This window comes from Musa acuminata, chromosome BXJ1-11 (assembly GCF_036884655.1).
Source record: "Musa acuminata AAA Group cultivar baxijiao chromosome BXJ1-11, Cavendish_Baxijiao_AAA, whole genome shotgun sequence".
In the NCBI taxonomy this organism is placed as follows: Eukaryota; Viridiplantae; Streptophyta; class Magnoliopsida; order Zingiberales; family Musaceae; genus Musa; species Musa acuminata.
The window spans coordinates 196,462-215,099 of record NC_088337.1 but is presented as its reverse complement, the minus strand read 5'-3'; the positions used below and the strand labels follow the sequence as shown (position 1 = coordinate 215,099).

General features: G+C 39.6%; 2 protein-coding genes across 2 annotated transcripts; one reads left to right on the top strand and one right to left on the bottom strand.

Annotated features, from left to right (window-relative positions):
- Window positions 1-3,584: 3,584 nt before the first annotated feature.
- On the bottom strand, window positions 3,585-8,221 carry LOC135596702 (mitochondrial pyruvate carrier 4-like). The gene is made up of 6 exons (XM_065088774.1): window positions 8,203-8,221; window positions 6,890-6,991; window positions 6,491-6,589; window positions 6,339-6,391; window positions 4,073-4,146; window positions 3,585-3,835 (listed from the first exon to the last, which is right to left on the bottom strand). The coding sequence occupies exons 2-6, from the start codon at window positions 6,942-6,944 to the stop codon at window positions 3,790-3,792; spliced, it is 327 nt and encodes a 108-aa protein (XP_064944846.1). The 5' UTR covers window positions 6,945-6,991; window positions 8,203-8,221; the 3' UTR covers window positions 3,585-3,789.
- A 3,879-nt stretch (window positions 8,222-12,100) lies between these two features.
- Window positions 12,101-13,637, top strand: LOC103970812 (E3 ubiquitin-protein ligase ATL4-like). The gene has a single exon (XM_018820536.2). The coding sequence runs from the start codon at window positions 12,236-12,238 to the stop codon at window positions 13,313-13,315; it is 1,080 nt and encodes a 359-aa protein (XP_018676081.2). The 5' UTR covers window positions 12,101-12,235; the 3' UTR covers window positions 13,316-13,637.
- Window positions 13,638-18,638: the final 5,001 nt, after the last annotated feature.

The following is an 18,638-nucleotide window of genomic DNA, read 5'->3' as shown; positions in this document are numbered from 1 at the left end:
CGCATCGCATCGCATCGCTACAATTATTAACGAACGATGAAGTTGGTGCATCATCGTCGGATTTCAGGTTTCAGATTTGGTCTCTTCCGGTTTGGCTCACCGTCCTAAGCTACAACTTTGGGGGCAATAATTGATGAGTGGTGCCGTACACTCTCCATCCAGAGTCTTGCACGTCGAAACATCTCTCGAAGACAATACAATACAATGCGTAATCTTCATTTCCATCTCTCGAAGACAATACAATACAATGCGTAATCTTCATTTCCACGTTGAAGCATCTCCCAAACATAATGTTCGATCATAGACCCAATCGATAGGAATTTAAATGAACGGAGAGTCTTCCGTGTCGAAGCATTTCCCAAACACAATATCCCCCAATCGATGAGTCTAAATGAATAAAAAGTTTTCCATGTCGAAACATCTCCCGAACGTATTGCTCAGTCGAAGACCCAATCGATGGGAGCCTAAATGAATAGAGAGTCTTCCATGTCGAAGCATCTCCCAAACACAATGTCCAGTCGTAGACCCAACTGATGAGAGTCTTAAACGAATGAAGAATCTTTCAAGTCGAAACATCTCCCGAATACAATGTTCCACCCAACTAACTGATGGAAGTCTAAATAAATGAAGAGTCTGTCAGTTAAGAAAAAAACATATATTTTTCTAAACTCGGAATGCTTGCTTAATGAAGCAAACTTATATGCTCATCCATGAGTCAACATGTTTTGGTTATAACTTGTGGAAAACACTCGTCGATCCAACGTCACTCGCCTTATTTCTTGGCAGCTTAAACAAGGAAAAGATTAAAAGAAACATAGTAAAAATAGCACTCTCTCTCTCTCTCTCTCTCTCTCTATAGGTCATTCTCTGGCCCATTTCTGCCTTTCTGTCCAACACAAATAAATGGAGCTTGAACTGGCAGTGACGAGGAGTCATAACATTTTTCACAGATGCCACCATGAAGGGGGGGGGAGCGAGAAGACAGAGAGAGGACTTCCTCAGCTGACACATTCACGTGCAATAGCCTGTCGGCACGCGCGTGTCCCGTCTGCAGCAAACATGCATTCAGTACAACCCCCCCGTCTCTCTTCCTTTTATCATTCTTAAATCCTATGCTGCTCTTTCACCGGCACGCACCAAGCACATCTTGGGAGAGTTAAAATACGAAGAAAGAATAGCATAGAGGGCTCCGAGGTGTAAAGTTCTGGCCGTCCTCCCCATGCCGTGGCTTGCGCTTCCCACTAAAGTCGAGGCTTTCGATGCCTGGAGGAATCGACGGGGCCTTTAATTTAAGGCCCTCCTTCAAGGGAATCAGAATCCCGTGGTAGATATTGCGAGGGGGCGTAGGTAGACGCAGTTCCATGGTTTCCCGTGGGGGAGAGCACATGGTTTTCGCTTTGGGAGCAGGTCATCCTTGTCATGGCCTCGTAGACTCCGTGTCAGAGGAGTCCAGGGAGACGATGAGTTAGCTTGTCCCCTTGTGTGCATGATTTGATGATGTACACGTGTTACTCCTGTGAGAGCGTCGTCTACGTAGTGAGTGCATGTGCTGTTTGGCACACAGCATCCCCAAGTGCTCTTTCTGCGGGCGGGCGAACCTCCCGTCGCGTGGACCTACCTCGCTCGCTCGCTCGCCTCCGTCGTTCGAGACACACGAAACAGGGGTTTCCCGTTGGTCACCGTCGCGGGTCTCCTAGTTAGAACGTTGTCGTTTTCGCCGGTGCGCTTCCGGCCTGATCCCCTGTCCCGTCCGAGGCCGTAGAACAAACAGGGTTTGCTCCAATCGGACGAGAACAGCGGGTACCGCCACCTCAAGAAATGAACCCTGGAACAGGTTTTCACAATTTGATCTACAAACATAAATATTCATTTGTATTATTACATTGGAACACGATTTTTTTCGTGACACAATCACGGGATCGCAACTCATCAGCCGCGCACGTGCTGTTCCCTCCGGGTTCCACCATGTCTAAATACTACACCCCATCTCGATACAGCTCGCTCCCTGCCGTGGGAGAACAAGTGACGTGGGAAAGGCGACTGCTGCTGCTGCCATGCTTTCGCCTTCCTTTCGCTGCGGTCCACATGATTCGCGTCGACTTTTGTTAGTGCCGTGATAAAGCAACCCAGATTGGCTGGGCAGTCTCGAGGTTTCTGTCGAGGACGCGTGTTGATCCACCGAGACACCACCGCCCCTCCCCTCTAGTTAATTATTAATGGCTGTCGAGGAGGAATCCTAAACCCTCTCTCGAGTGCTTTGGAGCTATGATCCATCCATCGTCGAGTTCTTCGTTTCCGATTCACGGTTTATATATTTGTTTTTGTGAATTTAAAAAATATATACCCCTCTTACCCTCGACTATCATCATCGTTTCAGATTCTGTACAGCATCTTCCGTAGACAACAATCTTATCCTCCTCCTCGGCAAGAAGATTGTCTCCACAAAGACACGGATGACATGATTGCCTCCACAAAGATACAGACGGTACCTCCATCGTTTGCCTCTGCTCTACTATCTTACTCCCATTGTAATAAGGAAAGACAAGTAACAAGATACGAGGAGAGAGAAAGGAGGATGCACCCATCAAACGAGAAAAAACAAAAGACAAGCGACGAGGGAGGAGGAGAAGAAGAAGAAGAAGAAGAAGAGGAAAGAAAAGATGCGACAAAGCGACAACACCTTGTAGAGATAGTGATGATGACCGAGCCAATCGATGAAGGACAGAATATATTTTCATCAAATTGATAATAAAAAAAATCCATGTAAAAAATCAAATTGAGAGACACCATACCATAAAAGCCCAATATTGATGATGATTTTTTAAAGTTAAAAATGCCCATTTATAAAAAATTACCTCTATAATCACTATATTTCTGGTCTTGAGCAACCATAATCCAAGGCAACTTTGTTTAACTAAACTGCCCCCTTTGAGTCATTCGTCCACATGTCAATTTTGAAAATGAAGAAAATTAAAAATTAAGTTTTTGAGGAAAATACAGGGCTAATAATGTGCATTTCAAAAATATATAATCCTAGCCATCGATCTCTTGGCCACATAAAAAAACATTCCCTCATTGCAGATATACCAACAAAGAATAAAAACTCAAAGGTAGAGACACGGTTAGATAGACGTTTTTAGAGAAAAAACACACACACACACATATAAAACCTTGGAAATCGCAGGAAGCTTCCAAAGATCTTGCGGAATCCGTATCTATCCTATGGAATCCTATATATATATATATATATATATATATATATATAGGAGTGTTAGGATCAATCCATCTCAAAAAAGGTCTTAGAAATGGCATTACCAAACATGCAATTGATCAAACCATGATTCCATTGATCATTTAAAATTAAATCAGAAACAAATGGATGTTCATCACACATGTTCATGTTAATAAATATAGGTTTTTATCATAAGTGGAGTATCGAAAAATCATTTGTCCCATAAAAGCCTAACACAGGAGCTATTTCCTAGGACCTCAATGATTCCATTGCTTTGAAGAACAAAAAAAAAAAAAAAAAAAACCCAAGTCTCCAAGATCAACTCATTGTGTCCAGTAAAAGTGAAGTTCCAAGAATGAACATTACCATATAACATGTATCCAAATATTATTTGAGTTATTTAAATATAATAAAATTCTTTTGGTTCGGAGGGCATATTTGAGATAATCAATATTATGAATACTCAACCCCTCGTCACTTTCAAAAGGTACATGTTGAACGGAAGAAATAAGGTTGTTGTTGTTAACTCAAACAAAGATCTGGAGTCCATAAATATCTCATTCTTTTCCTGATACTTGTTGTACCTCAGAAAAGTGATCATGCCTGAAAATTTATAAAGCAGAATAAATTTCCACACTTGGAACAACTATGAGCACAACCATGAGCAAAAATGATAAGAATTGCAATGACATGAGATGGTAGAATGTCAGAGAAAGTGTAGTTCAAAGACAAATATCATAGAGCTGGGATAAGGATATCAAGAGACAGGAGGCATGCGGTGAATACTATTTTTGGAAACCAGATTTTAGTAAGTACAGCTGAAACCAGATTTTAGCATACCGAGTTTTGCGAGCCAGTTGATATATGCCTGTCCCAGCCATCACTACATTAACGCTGAAAAGGTTCCAGTTCTTCTGTAATATCACAAACAAAGAATCAGAGAATAGAATCAGTGGCAAATGCTGGAGAGTGACATTTGAATTCCGATGATACGAGGGGAAAAAACTTACCTATAGTATGCTTCGAGCACCTTGTTTACCATTGTAAATAACATTCCTATTAGCTAATTTTTCGTATCTACTTTTACATTTAGCTAACAAGAAAGACTTTGCCAGCATACCATGGATGTGCTTAACAAAGATGCCTAAGATTTTCAAGAATGATTTTTTCTTTCCATGTAAAATTTTCAGAAAACGCTAAAAGAATACACGACAATGACCATAACCATTTAGCAACAATTTCACTGGTTTCAAATATGAAGCCAATATAATTGTTAAATTAAACACTGAAAAGGTTCCAGTCCTTCTGTGATATATCAAAAACAAAGTATCAGGGAATAGAATCAGTGATAAATATGGAGAACAACATCTGCGTTTCCACCATACGAGGGAACAAAACTTGCCAACTTTATTCTTCAGGCACCCAATTTACCATTGTAAATAGCATTTCTACTGGCTGAAGTTTGATAGGTTGACAGACGCAGCAATGTAAATTATTATTGGAGTGGACTTAGTAAGGGATTGTATCTATTACATTTGGCTAAAAGAAAGACTTTGCAAGCAAATCATGAATGTGCTTCGCAAGGATGCCAAGGATTTTCAAGAGTGGCTTTCCCACATTGTAAAATTTTCAGAAAGAAACTAATAGAATACATGACAATGACCATAACCATTTAGCAATGTTCAAGGCAGAATTTAGAAATTTCATTGGTTTCATATGTCTCACAAGCTATATGGACAAGTTACTTTTTGGACTAGACGGGCTTTGGCACATCAGACCATGTGTTCTGTACATATAATGCACTAATGTTTTTTAATGAAAGAACAGCATTTTTCATCTGCATAAAAGGGCCTAAATAAATTCTTTGGCCAGATCTCATTGGTCTCAATCTCTTTATTTGTCTCTACCTATACAACTCTTCACCTTTTCTCCTCTCTTAAATTGTTATTTATTTTAATACTCATCACTCTTCTGTTAGCCTCAGATCATCCAATTCTGCAAAAAGTGAACACAGGTCAAACATGACACATCACTGTAGGCTTACAATGATCAGAAATGATCAATTCAGCCCAAGTCCAAGTTGGGCCAAGACTGAGCTCAATTTGAGTTGGACTTGCATTCTAGGAGTCTCCTGCATGGGATTAGGACTCCGATTGAGAGTCCTCTACTTAGGAGTCTTCTCGCTACGAAAGTAAATGGGATCGGCAGCCCTGGGGAGAGAATAAAAGAGAGAGGAAACAGCAAGAAAGAAGCCTCAAGAAGCTCTTTATAATTGTGTGTGATTAGGTATTCCATTTTCAAGAAGGAACCTAAATCATTTTTCTCTTTCACATTTCTCTTCTTCCAGTGTCCCTATCAATCATCTGACAATGCGTAAATCCAATTGGAGGAAGGATTCGATCACTGAAACCTTCTCCCAAATAGATCGAGTGGTATCAAAGAGATGATCCTCCCCTGTGGATGCTTATCACCGGGCAAGGACATAAAAGTTTGGTGAAGAACTTCAGGAGTTGGAAATTAAATACTGTTCATCGACAAAAAGAGATGGTGTCACAATAGCAGAAAAACTGTACTCCAGTAGCATCATTGGATTTTGCTACTCAAGTCACATCGCTCGTGCAAAAGATGGAGAACATAATGGGTTGGATTTGAACCCAAGCCAACACGATAGCGAAAGACAATGGAGATAAGCACGTCGCAACAAAGAAGAAGCCATCTTCATCGAATACCAAATCACAATAAAATCAAAAGACAACTTGTGTTTGCATATGTTGTTGAGATTAGGATTGCTACACAAGTTCCATAATTATCAGCACGGACAATTCTGTGACTAGATATTTCTACAAAAGGTTCAGATATTATGCTGAATTGAAAGGTCAAACCAACACAAGATGCAAGATGTATGTCCATGACTCCATGTCTAGTTAACTCTAGAATCAACCATGCATATACATATGTAATCATGTATATAGCTTGGAAACTTAATTATTAAATATGACATATGACAAAACTCTATAATAAACAATTACCACGAACCAACATAGAAAGAACAATGTATAAGAAAACGAAGAAGAAATAACAAAAGACATGTCACAATAAAACTTACAGGTGTAATGACTGTGCTGTAACGTGACCAGATGAGCCCAGTACAAGTAACAGCTGCCAACATCAAACAATGACAGTCTCGTTTAGCAAAGAATATGGAGGAAAATATAAACAGACACTTATTGCCACAAATTGACAATAGGATATACACACCAACTTGCTGAGGATAAGAAATCTTTTCAGGTGGCTTGGAGAAGTCTGCAACATTTGCAATACTAATTCCCCACTTGAATGTTGGAGCCCAAAAATGAACTGCAGTCAAGGAACATGTTAAATGATTTAGCACAAGAAGAACACATACCTAATTCACATAAAACAACTGGGTCGATGGTAAAGAAACTTCATATGAATCTTTCAACTAGCTTCACATGAAATTTACTTAAGAAGATGTAGATATAGTCACAATATACAGTATGGTACTGCTCATCTCAGACCATCGGTACTTCAACAAATGCTATACAAACCATAAGCTTCTAATGACTTACTGATCCCAAGAAAGGCATAATAAACATGTTAAGATAGAAAAAAGAAAAGGCAAGAAAAAGAACAAACTGGTTTTTGGGCCAGCTGGGTGATTCCATAGAGCTTGAATCTTTGATGCTGCCATCTTAAGCTTCTATTATAATTTTATTCTCCACTGGGTTTTCTCTCCAACTTGAAAGGTAACAACATGAAATGAATATTATTCATTATCAACCCTTCCAAGAATTAAAAATACCAACTTTACATTGTAAAGAAGTTATCATGTTTGTGCCTGAAAAGAACTAATGAAGGATATTCTTGTTGAAGAATGAGAAACCTACATGTGAAATAGTTTTCTGCAATACTGTCAAGAAACTTCAAATCAGTGTGTAATATGATGGCACATTACTGACACAGATAACATTCAATGTATGTCAAAGCCTTGACCAGAATAGGCAAAGCAAAATCCATGATTTTTGGACTCTGATTTTAAGTCAGAAAATACTCTTCTCCCAGTCTCTCTGAATGACTCTTGCATTTAACCCCTATGCCTATCATCATTCATGTGAATGTTAAGTTCACTCAATTTCAGGAAAAAAAGAATTGTCACTTTGATAATCTAATAAGAAAAGTCATATTTGTCAAGAGTGTCTTCTTTTATTGTGTTTATTAAAGATTTCTGTGGTCTTCTGCTACCTCTCTTTTTACCAATAATCCTAATTGACTCATCTTATCTACTGGATGAATCTCCAAACATCTTCAGACATATTTATACCAGAATACGTGGTTTTCACTTATTGCACCTCCACACCCTAATTGATCGCCAATGTGAATATATCTTACTATGTTGATCACCCTAATTGACCCAACACATCCATCTCATGTCCTCATCTCAGCAATACTAATGTCTTGTATATGTTATTTTCAAGCAGTTCAGAATTGTCATCCATAAAGCATGTTGACCGTACAATCGTCTCCATACCTTAAAATAATGACATTTACATATTCGGAAAGCCTTGAAAACATTTAATATGTTACCGAAACAATCAGGTTCAATTGCATGCGACCAACATCCTAATCTCGTTTCCTTTATGTGTTGCTTTCTTCTGATCGTTCCTCTCACCGCAATCGGATCGATTCAACCAAAGACTAGATATTTCCACAGGTACAAAGGAATAGCAAACGTGAAAGATTCCACAACTACGGATGCTTGCTTGCATCAAAACCTAAATCAGGAAAAGGAAAGAGAAGAGAAGAGAGCCAACAAAATTAAGAGTAGTAAACCGCTGACAATTTGGGGATTAATTAGGATCGACCCAGCAAATATCGACTTCGGCTAAAAGGAGTCCGGGGAACGGTAAATCGGATGAGAAAGACGGAGGATACGGAGGCAAAAGTCTGACCTTTTCGTCGGGGGTGCCCGAGCTCGGACAACGCCGAGAGAACCAAACAGTGCCTTCAGATCGCGACGTGATGGTTGGGGGCCGCATTGAATCGAATGTACGATAAGAAGCACGTGACCGGAGACACCACCTGCCGATAATTTAACGGGACACGATGTAACTTAACAGCCGTAATAACCAAACCATTAAACCGGCTTATACTTAGCGAGCCGTGTTGGAGTGGAGCGCAACCTGAGCCCGAACCGGCCGGCTCAAAAAAGATATTATATATAGTAAGGCTTGCAGGATTGGCGACGTAGCTGCATCCAGAGGCGTTGGATGAAGGGGGCATGGATCATCTGACGGATGACACTTGACGGCCTAATTTTATTGGGTTGTCCCTCGTACTAGCGGCGGATTGGGCAACGGAATCGGGTCGATCCCCGAAAAATACTTGTGGCCAACGCAATACCTGATTCAGATAATTACCGAGTCAAATGATAGAAACCAGTAGTGATAATACATAGCTTTCCTAGCACAGTCACAGCCATGGTTTGACGAAGCTATAGATCATGTCAAATTCTTTTGTCCCTCGATGATGAGACCTAGGTAGAAGCACAAAGATGAATCCAACCAAGAGATCCACCGAGACCGGATCATCATGACAGTTTATGTTGAGAGGAAGGGCATGTGAAGCCCACAGATGATTAATGGAGAGGCAATATATCCAGAGGCAGAATGTATTATTATCCAATTCCCATTAACAATCCCAGAGGCATGAAAAAGCCTGCAGCTTGCACATATATATATTACAGGGCAGCAGGATGATGATGATACATCTGCTATGAAAGGGAAAATCTGTAGTTATGGATGGTTGGTTTAGGGTTCAAATGGTCCACACAAACTTGAAATCATGTGTCTGGGAGGAGAAGTATGTATGTGGCAAGGTGTCTGGAAACTACAAGGTGATCTGAAACTTTCAGCGGTTTAGCAGATAAAAGAAAAGCTCGACAGACTCGAGCACTGATAAGGCTGAAAAGATCTGTTTGCTTTGTTAGAAATTTCCACAGAGTTACTGGGAGGCGAGCTTAGAATGCGCTATTGATGGTGAAGAACCCCTTGGCCTCTTTTTCTAACACGAACAAGGGAAGACAGCAGTGCAACTGAAGACAGCGGTGGTCCAGTGCTAGCTGCTGAGGAGTTCACGTCCTAGGTGAGAGGGGAAGCCGATGACCGCCACCCATGCTTGATCTTGGGGGACCAGAAGGATGATACTGAGCCTGTCTACTCAAGATTGCCACTGACAAGGCTGTGCAGTTTACCACATCTCGATGAAAAGGTGAGATGGTTGGTTGATGGAGCCCACAAGTGCTTGGGTGTCACATTTCTTTCAGCAGATACATGGTGTTCTACGGTATTTATGTATGTACGTATCCTTCCAGAGAGCAGCAAACCCTTGTAAAGGGAATCTTTCACAAGTTGCAGTCCTACACTCTTCAACTCCCACGCCTGAAACTAGAGAGTGATTCAAAGGCAGGAGTACAAGGGAATCTTTCACAAGTTGCAGTCCTACACTCTTCAACTCCCACGCCTGAAACTAGAGAGTGATTCAAAGGCAGGAGTACAAGGGAATCTTTCACAAGTTGCAGTCCTACACTCGTCAACTCCCACGCCTGAAACTAGAGAGTGATTCAAAGGCAGGAGTGTCTGAGACTTGATAGATGCATGCATTGCCTTCTGACTAGGGTTCTTGCATATACGAAAGTGAAGCCTCCTCGTCTTCGCGACCACGCGAGGGGAATGATGACCATGATGAAATCCCAGTCTCGGAAGCTGCAGTACGGTCGGATCCAAGAATATGAGGGCATGGTGTTCCTGCAGTGAGCGAGAGCAGCAGCATTCTTCTCCACTTCCGAGAAAGTCTCCGAGACGCGGTACTGTCTCTGTCCTTTATTTTGGTCACCGACAGGACGCGGTCCGGACTGCTTACTTGTATCACTCATGCGCTGCTTCTCTTCTCTCTCTTGCCGGTTTGCACCACTTGGGAGTGATTCAAAGAGCGGTAAACTTCGTCTTTTAAGTTCTTGGCCACACGATCCAATAATATCAAAGCTTGTAAGTGGTAGGCATGCACGCAGTTCCGGATGACTAAGGTGTGTGTATACTATGTATCATCAACAGCAATTTAATTTATATATTATTTAAACAAAAGTTATTATTTTAAAAATATTTAGCATACATCGATTCAATTCAAGGTGAAGAATAAGTAAATAAATATAGTAAAAACCTTATCAATCAAGAATATCATCAAGAGGAATATTATTTTTCCAATCAAGTAAAACTATTAGATTCTTCAAAATTAATATATTATATATTTTATTTGATATGATAATAATCTTTCTTATTTTTATATTTTTCATCTTTTATTCTTGTAATTGAGTATATAAAAAGGGTTAGAATATTATAATGCATAAATAAAAAAAAATATTTGTTTTATTTTTTTTATCTTATGTGTGAGTCGTGTAAGACCATAATTATTTTTTGTTGTATCGATTGTTATGCAACTTGGCTTCCTAGTTGTTAGCACGGCTTGGTCCGCTCTAAGTGTGCAAGATCATCAACATGGCTTCCTGGTTGGAGAGGGTCGACTCGAGGTTGGGTTGAGACGTCGTCCACCTAATCCACCTAAGGTGAAGCTAAGGATTGTTCCTTTTCTCGGAGCGATAGGCTCGTGCACGTAGGTTGAAGTCGAGAGAGGGATTTTTCGACTTGGTCGCTTCTATGATTAAGTCACCAAATAGAGGACGAAAAAATATTCGAGGTCCAACCCCCTAATACTATTTTGGAGGGCAACTTTTATACCTATCATTGAACATCGTTGAACGTGGTTACTTAATGGTCGTTGGCATCTCATGTGATCAACTCGTACACCTAGTGTAGGCACAGGCCAAGTTGTCCAGTCCAACGTTGCACAGCATTGCCTTGTGCTTCTCGAGTCACTCAATACTGGGTGAAGCCGCTCCATACAGCCTCAAGCATTGCGAGAGCAACAAGTCGACAACGCAAATGATAGGCGACTATCTCGTATGGATCTAATGTCCAGTCGACACGCCACGTCGACTCTAGAGCACCACGTTGCCTCCATCGTGGTAATCGACGTGATTTGTGAGATTGATGTTAGAATATGTCGTATCATCGTCCATATGCAAAACATTTAGAGGTGCAAGTCCGGAGTTTGCTCATTTAATGGAGTTAAGTAGTAGTTTTTTTCTTATTATCTTTTAATTATAATCTTTCTATTATGCTATTATACATCCTCCATAAAAAATTAGTGTCAAAGCACTTTGGTCCAACTATACGTTTCACGGTCGATCCAAATTTTAATCAGAACGAGTTACTATATAGTGGGAGTATATAATGCAAGAGCAATTTAGTTTATATATATTTTTAAATATTTTTAAAAATTTAAAGATTTTTTTATTAAGTTGTTACATGATAACAACTACTCAAAAGTGAAGGAAAAGAATAAATATATTAAAAATGGGAAAAAAATTGAATATTAAAAGCCTTGATATTTTGTCTCTATATATATAAATATAAATATATACATATATATTATTTTTTAAATCGTTTTCCTTGATGGAACATATTACATATTTGATTTTATATGATTGTAACTTTTCTTGTTTTCTATATTTTTTATTTTTATATTTGAGTTTATGAAAAGAGGTTTGTTCACTGTAATCAAAACGAATTTCTTTTACTACCTTATGTATATACGATAATTATTATTTTTATAGCTCACTTGAGTTATCTCTTTATTTTTTTTATTGTATAAATTATTCTTCTACACGGTATATATTCATATGATATTTTTTTAAAACAAAACTAGAAAATTCTATAGAGAATAAAGATATCTTTTCATGTAAGTAAATGGACAAGGCTATGGCACATACACATAAAGCACGGCAATACAAAGCACGCACATCAGCCAATATATATATTCATCTACGGTAACGCCCCTCCTCACTCTTATGTATCTCTCCGTCTCCAAATGGCCTCTCCATCACCTCTGCCACCACCTCCACCGGAGCCCGTCAGACATTTTTCTCCTGCGGCGGAGGCTGTTCGAGGTGCCTCCACCTCCGCTGTGTCCCTCAGCCCCAGCCTCTTCATCATCTCCGCCATCATTGCCTTCGTCTTCGTCGCATCCGCTTCCATCCACCTCCTCCTCCGCTTCTTCTCCTCCCGCCGCGTATCCTCTTCCGTCGCCGCCGCCCCGCAGCTGCCACCGCCCGTCCTCCACCGACGCCGCTCATACTCCTCCTCCGCAACAGTCGCAGCTGCTGCGCCTCCCCCCGACTCCGGCCTATCTGACAAAGACAAGGCGGCACTCATCGATTCCCTCCCGCTCTTCTCCCTCGCCTCCTCCCTCGCTGTGCTCCCCAAGTCGTCACCGGATTGCTCAGTCTGCCTCTGCCCCTTCCGCCCCCAAGACGAGCTCCGCCTTCTTCCCGCATGCCGCCACGCTTTCCACTCCCAGTGCGTCGACCCGTGGCTCCGGTCCATCCCTTCCTGCCCTCTCTGCCGAGCCTCCATCGCTCTTCCAGCCCTGCCCATCCCGCCGCCGACAGTCTCAGTCCATGCGGGCCCTTCCAGGTCGGGCAGCTTCCGCGTGGAGATCGGCAGCGTCAGCCGGCGGAGATCACCTTCGGAGGTGGGGCCAGCCGTGAACCATCCGCCCCACCTGCGGACGTACTCCTTGGGGTCGTCGTTCGAGTACGTGGTCGACGAGGAGGTGGAGGCGGTGGTGGCTCGGATCCGGAGACAGACGGAGAAGGATGAGAAGCGAACAACGGTGTCAGAGGAAGTCGCTTCGGGACCGGCGCCCCCGGGGGTGGAGGTGGCGGAGGCGGCTGGGGGAGGAGGGAGGGGATGGCTGCGTGAGTACGTGGACCGGCTCGCGTCCTCCTCCTTCTCCTCTTTCCGGTTCTCCGGCCGGTGGAGCCATCGCTACGACAACGGTGGAGGAGGAGGAATGGGGCGGATCTCGTGGGATTTGGAGGGGAGCGAGCGGCGGGAGGCGGAGGAGAGCGGTTACCACGGCTTCTACAGATGGCTGATAGGGGCATAAACGTCATTTAAGAGCCCTCCCATCGATCCAAGCTGCTCGACTCGGACATCCCCAAATGACTCAAACACCCACACCACCCCGCACAAACTACCACAACGCCCCGCTGGCATCCACGCGTGTCGGACACGCAACGAATCGGACGGCTCAAAAGCGAGATCCCATGGGGTGGGGTGGGGCGGGCGATCAGTGAGGCGCCGACGGACTGTGGTGGGGGTTGTTTTGGCAGTTACCCCATAGATTTAAACGCCGCTTTAATGTGGGGAGTTGTGGACCGAAGGGCAGCGGTTTTTGTGTTGTCGTGTTACTCCAGTGGAATGGAGTTTGCCAATCATCTCACATTCCATGGATTAAGCGCCGTGGAAATTACTTGCTCGAGTTATTTCTTCATGAATACCAAAACGACGAAGCGAAGGAGAGAAGAGGAGGGAACCAAATTTGACGGTGGGTGTTATGGGCATCGAACAACCACGATAATGTCATGCATTCATGGAGGACCACAAACTATGCGAAGATAAGAAGATCGTACGTAGATAAAATGATAAACCTTTTCATTTAGTATACCATCAACACGTAAAACACAAGGAACCCGTGAAACCCAAAGAAACATCCAATTGGAATTAGATTCCAAATGCTCATGTGTATATTAAATTCTTCATGACATAATAATAGTTATCAAAATCAGATCAGATGCCAATTAATTGAACTGGTGTGTCGATTTATCAAGTGGTTTAATGTATAAAATATGATAGAAATGATAAAAGGACTCTATAGAAGAGGATGGAAGATTAACAAATTATAATAGATTTTTTATCATTATAATTAAAAAAAAGTCTTTAACTATATCGATAATAAATAAAACATGTTGATGATATATATATATATATATATATATATATATATATATATATATATATATGTATGGATACCTTTATCAAAACATCCATTCAAAAACAAACATTATAAATCGAGACAAATAAACTCAAAAAATAAATAGTTTTATAGGTGCAAGAACAAAAACTTTAATATCAGTGGCCGTGTTTTAGGGTAGACTTACTGTTAGCCTATTAAAAAACATTATTATTATTATTATTATTATTATTATTTTACAGTCCAAAATCAATTGCTTTGTATAATTTACTTATGGACAATATCAATTCGGATCCAAATATTGATTTACGTGTTACGAATAAGTCGACATTAAGAGGATGGGGTGAATTAGTGTAGTGAATAAAAATAACAGTTTTGAAAAACTCATCAATTTGCAGTATGTAAATAGCAACAATAGAAATACAAACCATAGAAGAACACGTCAATTTTATAGTTGTTCGATCATCGTGACCTACATCCACTCCACCGATTCACCGATTCCTCTTCTGTCGAAGCCACCGACAATCACTAATGGTTTTCCTTCAATGGATGAATACTAACTACCCTTTTACACCCCTCTTCTCATTTTTACAAGTTTAGGAGATAACCTTTTACAGCCCTCTTTTACAATGTATCCCTCTCACACCTCCCTTAGAACTCTCTTTAAGCTTTAGGAGGAGGGAACTCCACTTTCTAATAGGGTTTACAACTTTAGAATCATAGAGTTTTGCTCAATCTTTCTTGCTACTCCATGCAGGAATAGTTGGGATATTTATAGACCCCAAATGACTTCAAAACTTGGAGCAAAAATTCAAATCCCCAAGATTTCGAGGTGCGGGTGGTACCACCGTTTGCTGCCTGACATTGGGCGGTACCACTGGCAAGGAGACTGTGCCACGATAGTGCTACTTGTTAGGTCATTGTTTGAGTCTTTCACTTGACCCAACACAGTTCAAACTTGAGCCTAATTGGCTCATAATTGAGTTGGCCTAATTATATTCTAAGCTTACTTAATTAGAACTTAACTTAATCTAGGTAAATTATTTCAAGCACTAATTATGTGTTGTCCGGCATGTCATTGGTTCTTCCGGTGTTTCGTCCGATCTTTTGGCGTATCGTTTTCTTTTGCGGCCTTTGCTTAATCAGTATGTTGACCTTCACAACTCCGATCTCCATGGCACAATGTCCGCTCTTCTAGGCCCGATGCTCGAATTCTCAGCCCGAAGCCTTCTGCTGACACGTCAATCGTTCCTCTGTTCCGACGTCCAATCTTCTGACATGTTCACTCCAGCCCAACGTCCGATTCCTCCTGCTTTAATCAATTTGCCTCTCCTGATAGACGTTAGCCCTACGTCACTCAAACGCATATTAGATCAATACTATCAATTAGTTTCTTCATTAAAATCCGAGATTCAACAATCTCCCCTCTTTTGATGAAGACAATCAATTGATGACGGAGTTAACCTTAACTCCCCCTATCAATATGCCCTATTGATAGAAACCTTGGATTTAAATATCCAAGCAACATGTCATCACAAAATCAAATCATGCATAACATCGCTTCTCCCACTTTGTCATCAATAAAAATGAGTAGTGCAACTATCAAGTATTTGAGATATGCAATTTTAAATCATTGCATTATAAATATAATCTCAAGTTTTATCATCACGTAAGCTAGTAAATTTTTACATCATTTTAGAAAAGATAAGCTAGCAATTAATTTTGAATTTTGTAAGTTTACAAATTTAGCTTTTTGAGATTGGTAAAATACACTTTAGCTTCCTAGCAAATTTCTTCTTGCAATTTGTAAGCTAGCAAATTTAGCAAGTTTTACATCATGCAAGCTGGTAAAATTATCTTCACTTTATAACCTGCATAATTATCAAATCATCATTAATTTTAAAGGTATGCAAGATTACAAATTATGCAAGTTTGCATTTTTGCTTCTTAAGATAGACAAGCTATCGATTTTTGGTGATGTTCAAGATTGCAAGTTCTTTCTTCCCTTTTGAGAAGTGTTACTTTTTACTTTCTTTGCAACGTGCAAGTTAGCAATTTTTGCTTTCTTCTTGAATTATGCAAGCTAGCATATTTTATCTCTCTCTTTGTCATTGTCAAAAAGAAGGGAAGACCCTTTATATCAATTTTTATGACAAAGGTAAAATATCAATACTTTTTCAACATGTTTGTGTATTATTATAGTTTCAAATTAAAATATGCATAATTTCAAAACCTTATATTTCATCTTTCATGCATGCATGATACTAAAAATAAATTATCACTATGGATATATTATACATGATACCAAACATTAAATCAATATTTTAAAAAAATTATCACTTCATGATTGTTGGTACCAAACATTCAACATTTATTTTCTCCCTCTTTGTCGTAGGCAAAAAGAGAGGAATAATACAAATGTGTAAATATTAAAATCTTCATATGGAAGATATCAAGAAAAATTTAATGATGAGATGTACTTTATGAATTCAAGGAATAAAAAAAAAAAACATATCATGAAGGATAAGATCACGTGAATACTAAAAAACATGATTCATATAGTAAATCTCCTTTTTAAAAATATACCAAAAAAATATAGAAGTACAAATAAATAATCTTGATTCATGTATAAGAATTTTTAAGTCATAAAAAATAGTCAGTAGATGAATGTTCTTTTAAGAGAGTGAATTATACGAGAATCAAGAAAGATATTTCATATTGAATATATCAGTAGTTGTAAATACGATAAATAATTTAGTTGGATATATCATCTTATCAGTCATATGAAAATAGATCCAACATCATCATCAAAATCAATTTTCGAAAAATTCAATGAAGGAAATGTAGATAGATTCACATATATAACGTTTTAATTAAAAAAAAAATTATAATTCCGAAAAATTCATGATTCATCTACAAAATTCTCCTCTTTTGTAAATGACAAAAGAAGCATAGGAGATCAAATACAAGATCTTGATTCACAAAAGATTTTATGTTATAAGTCTCGAGAAATTATGATTTCGATAAAACTCATTCAAATTCATCAAATTAATTTCATGATTCATAAAATTCATAACATAAATAGATTCATTAATAAGGATCTCTAAGACGAAAACTCGATAAGATAGAGATTGAGAAATTTTGACAAATTCATTCCCTTTTATTTCATATAAGTATGCCTTTGCTAAATAAAAACATTCATCATCATTTAAAATTGAAAAATTAAATTTCATCATATCAATAAGCAAAAAATCATAAAAATTATCATGTATAATTTTAAAATATAAACTAATTAAGCATGATCATTATGTATCATTACTTTGTGTATGATACCAAAACATGATTTTAAGTTTTCAAGATATAACATGCACAATTTCAAACTATAAACTCATTAAGCATGATATCAAATCTTTTAAAGCATATCAAAATAAAAAAGCATATTCGTAAACATAAAGCATATCAAAATAAAAAGGGGGGGGGGGGGGGGGGGTGGGTGAATTAGTATGATAAAACCAAGTTTAGAAATTCTAAAAATTTCTTTCATTTCGTATGATAAAACCAAGTTTAGAAACTTGCTCAACTTAAAAGCGTATTCGTAAACATGTTGGAAGCAGTAAGCAAATAAAGAGGTTTGCAGTAAGATAAATTATACAAAAGAAAAGGCAAATCGGATGTCGTGACCTACATCCACTCTACCGATTCCTTTTTCGTTGAAGCCACCGGCATCCACTATCGATCTTCCTTTAATAGGCGAAGATCAACCTCCTTCTTACACCCCTCTTCTCCTTTTCACAGGTTCAGGGACAATCTTTATAAGCACACACTCCTCTCTAAACAGAATTCTAAGTTTAAGCTAGAGGAGAGGATTTCTAAAGAGATTTCTATAACATTTTCTTACTTTTAAACTCTCTATGCTTATGTAAGTTAACCAAGGATAAGAGGGGTATTTATAGGCTTCAAGTTGATTCAAATTTAGAGCCTAAAAATATCTCATCCCAGGTTTCCTATGTAATGGTGGTACCATCGTCGTTCTTCGGCAGTACTATCATTGCAGGATCTGCTATTGGGAGGTACCACCGTCGAACATGGGTGGTACCATCGTTGGCAGCATTACTGCCAGTGTTACCACCGCGCAGATTTCCTGGGGTGTTGTTCCCCAGGTGGTGCCATCGTCGGCTAGTGTTTTAGCACCTTGGTTGGGCCTTGAATCCGGCCCAAACCAACCCAACTTCGAGCCTAATTAGCCCCTAAGAGAGTTGATGGGATTACCTCCCAATTCCAACTCCAATTATATACTAACTATGATTCCTAAGACATAATCTAAGCAAGATAAGTCTGATTTCTTCCGGCGAGCTTCCGGTGATCTTCCGATGATCTCTCGATAATGTTCCAGCGGACTCCCGGCAAGCTCTTGGACTTCATGATGATCTTCTTGGTAAGTTTCGATAAGCTTCTT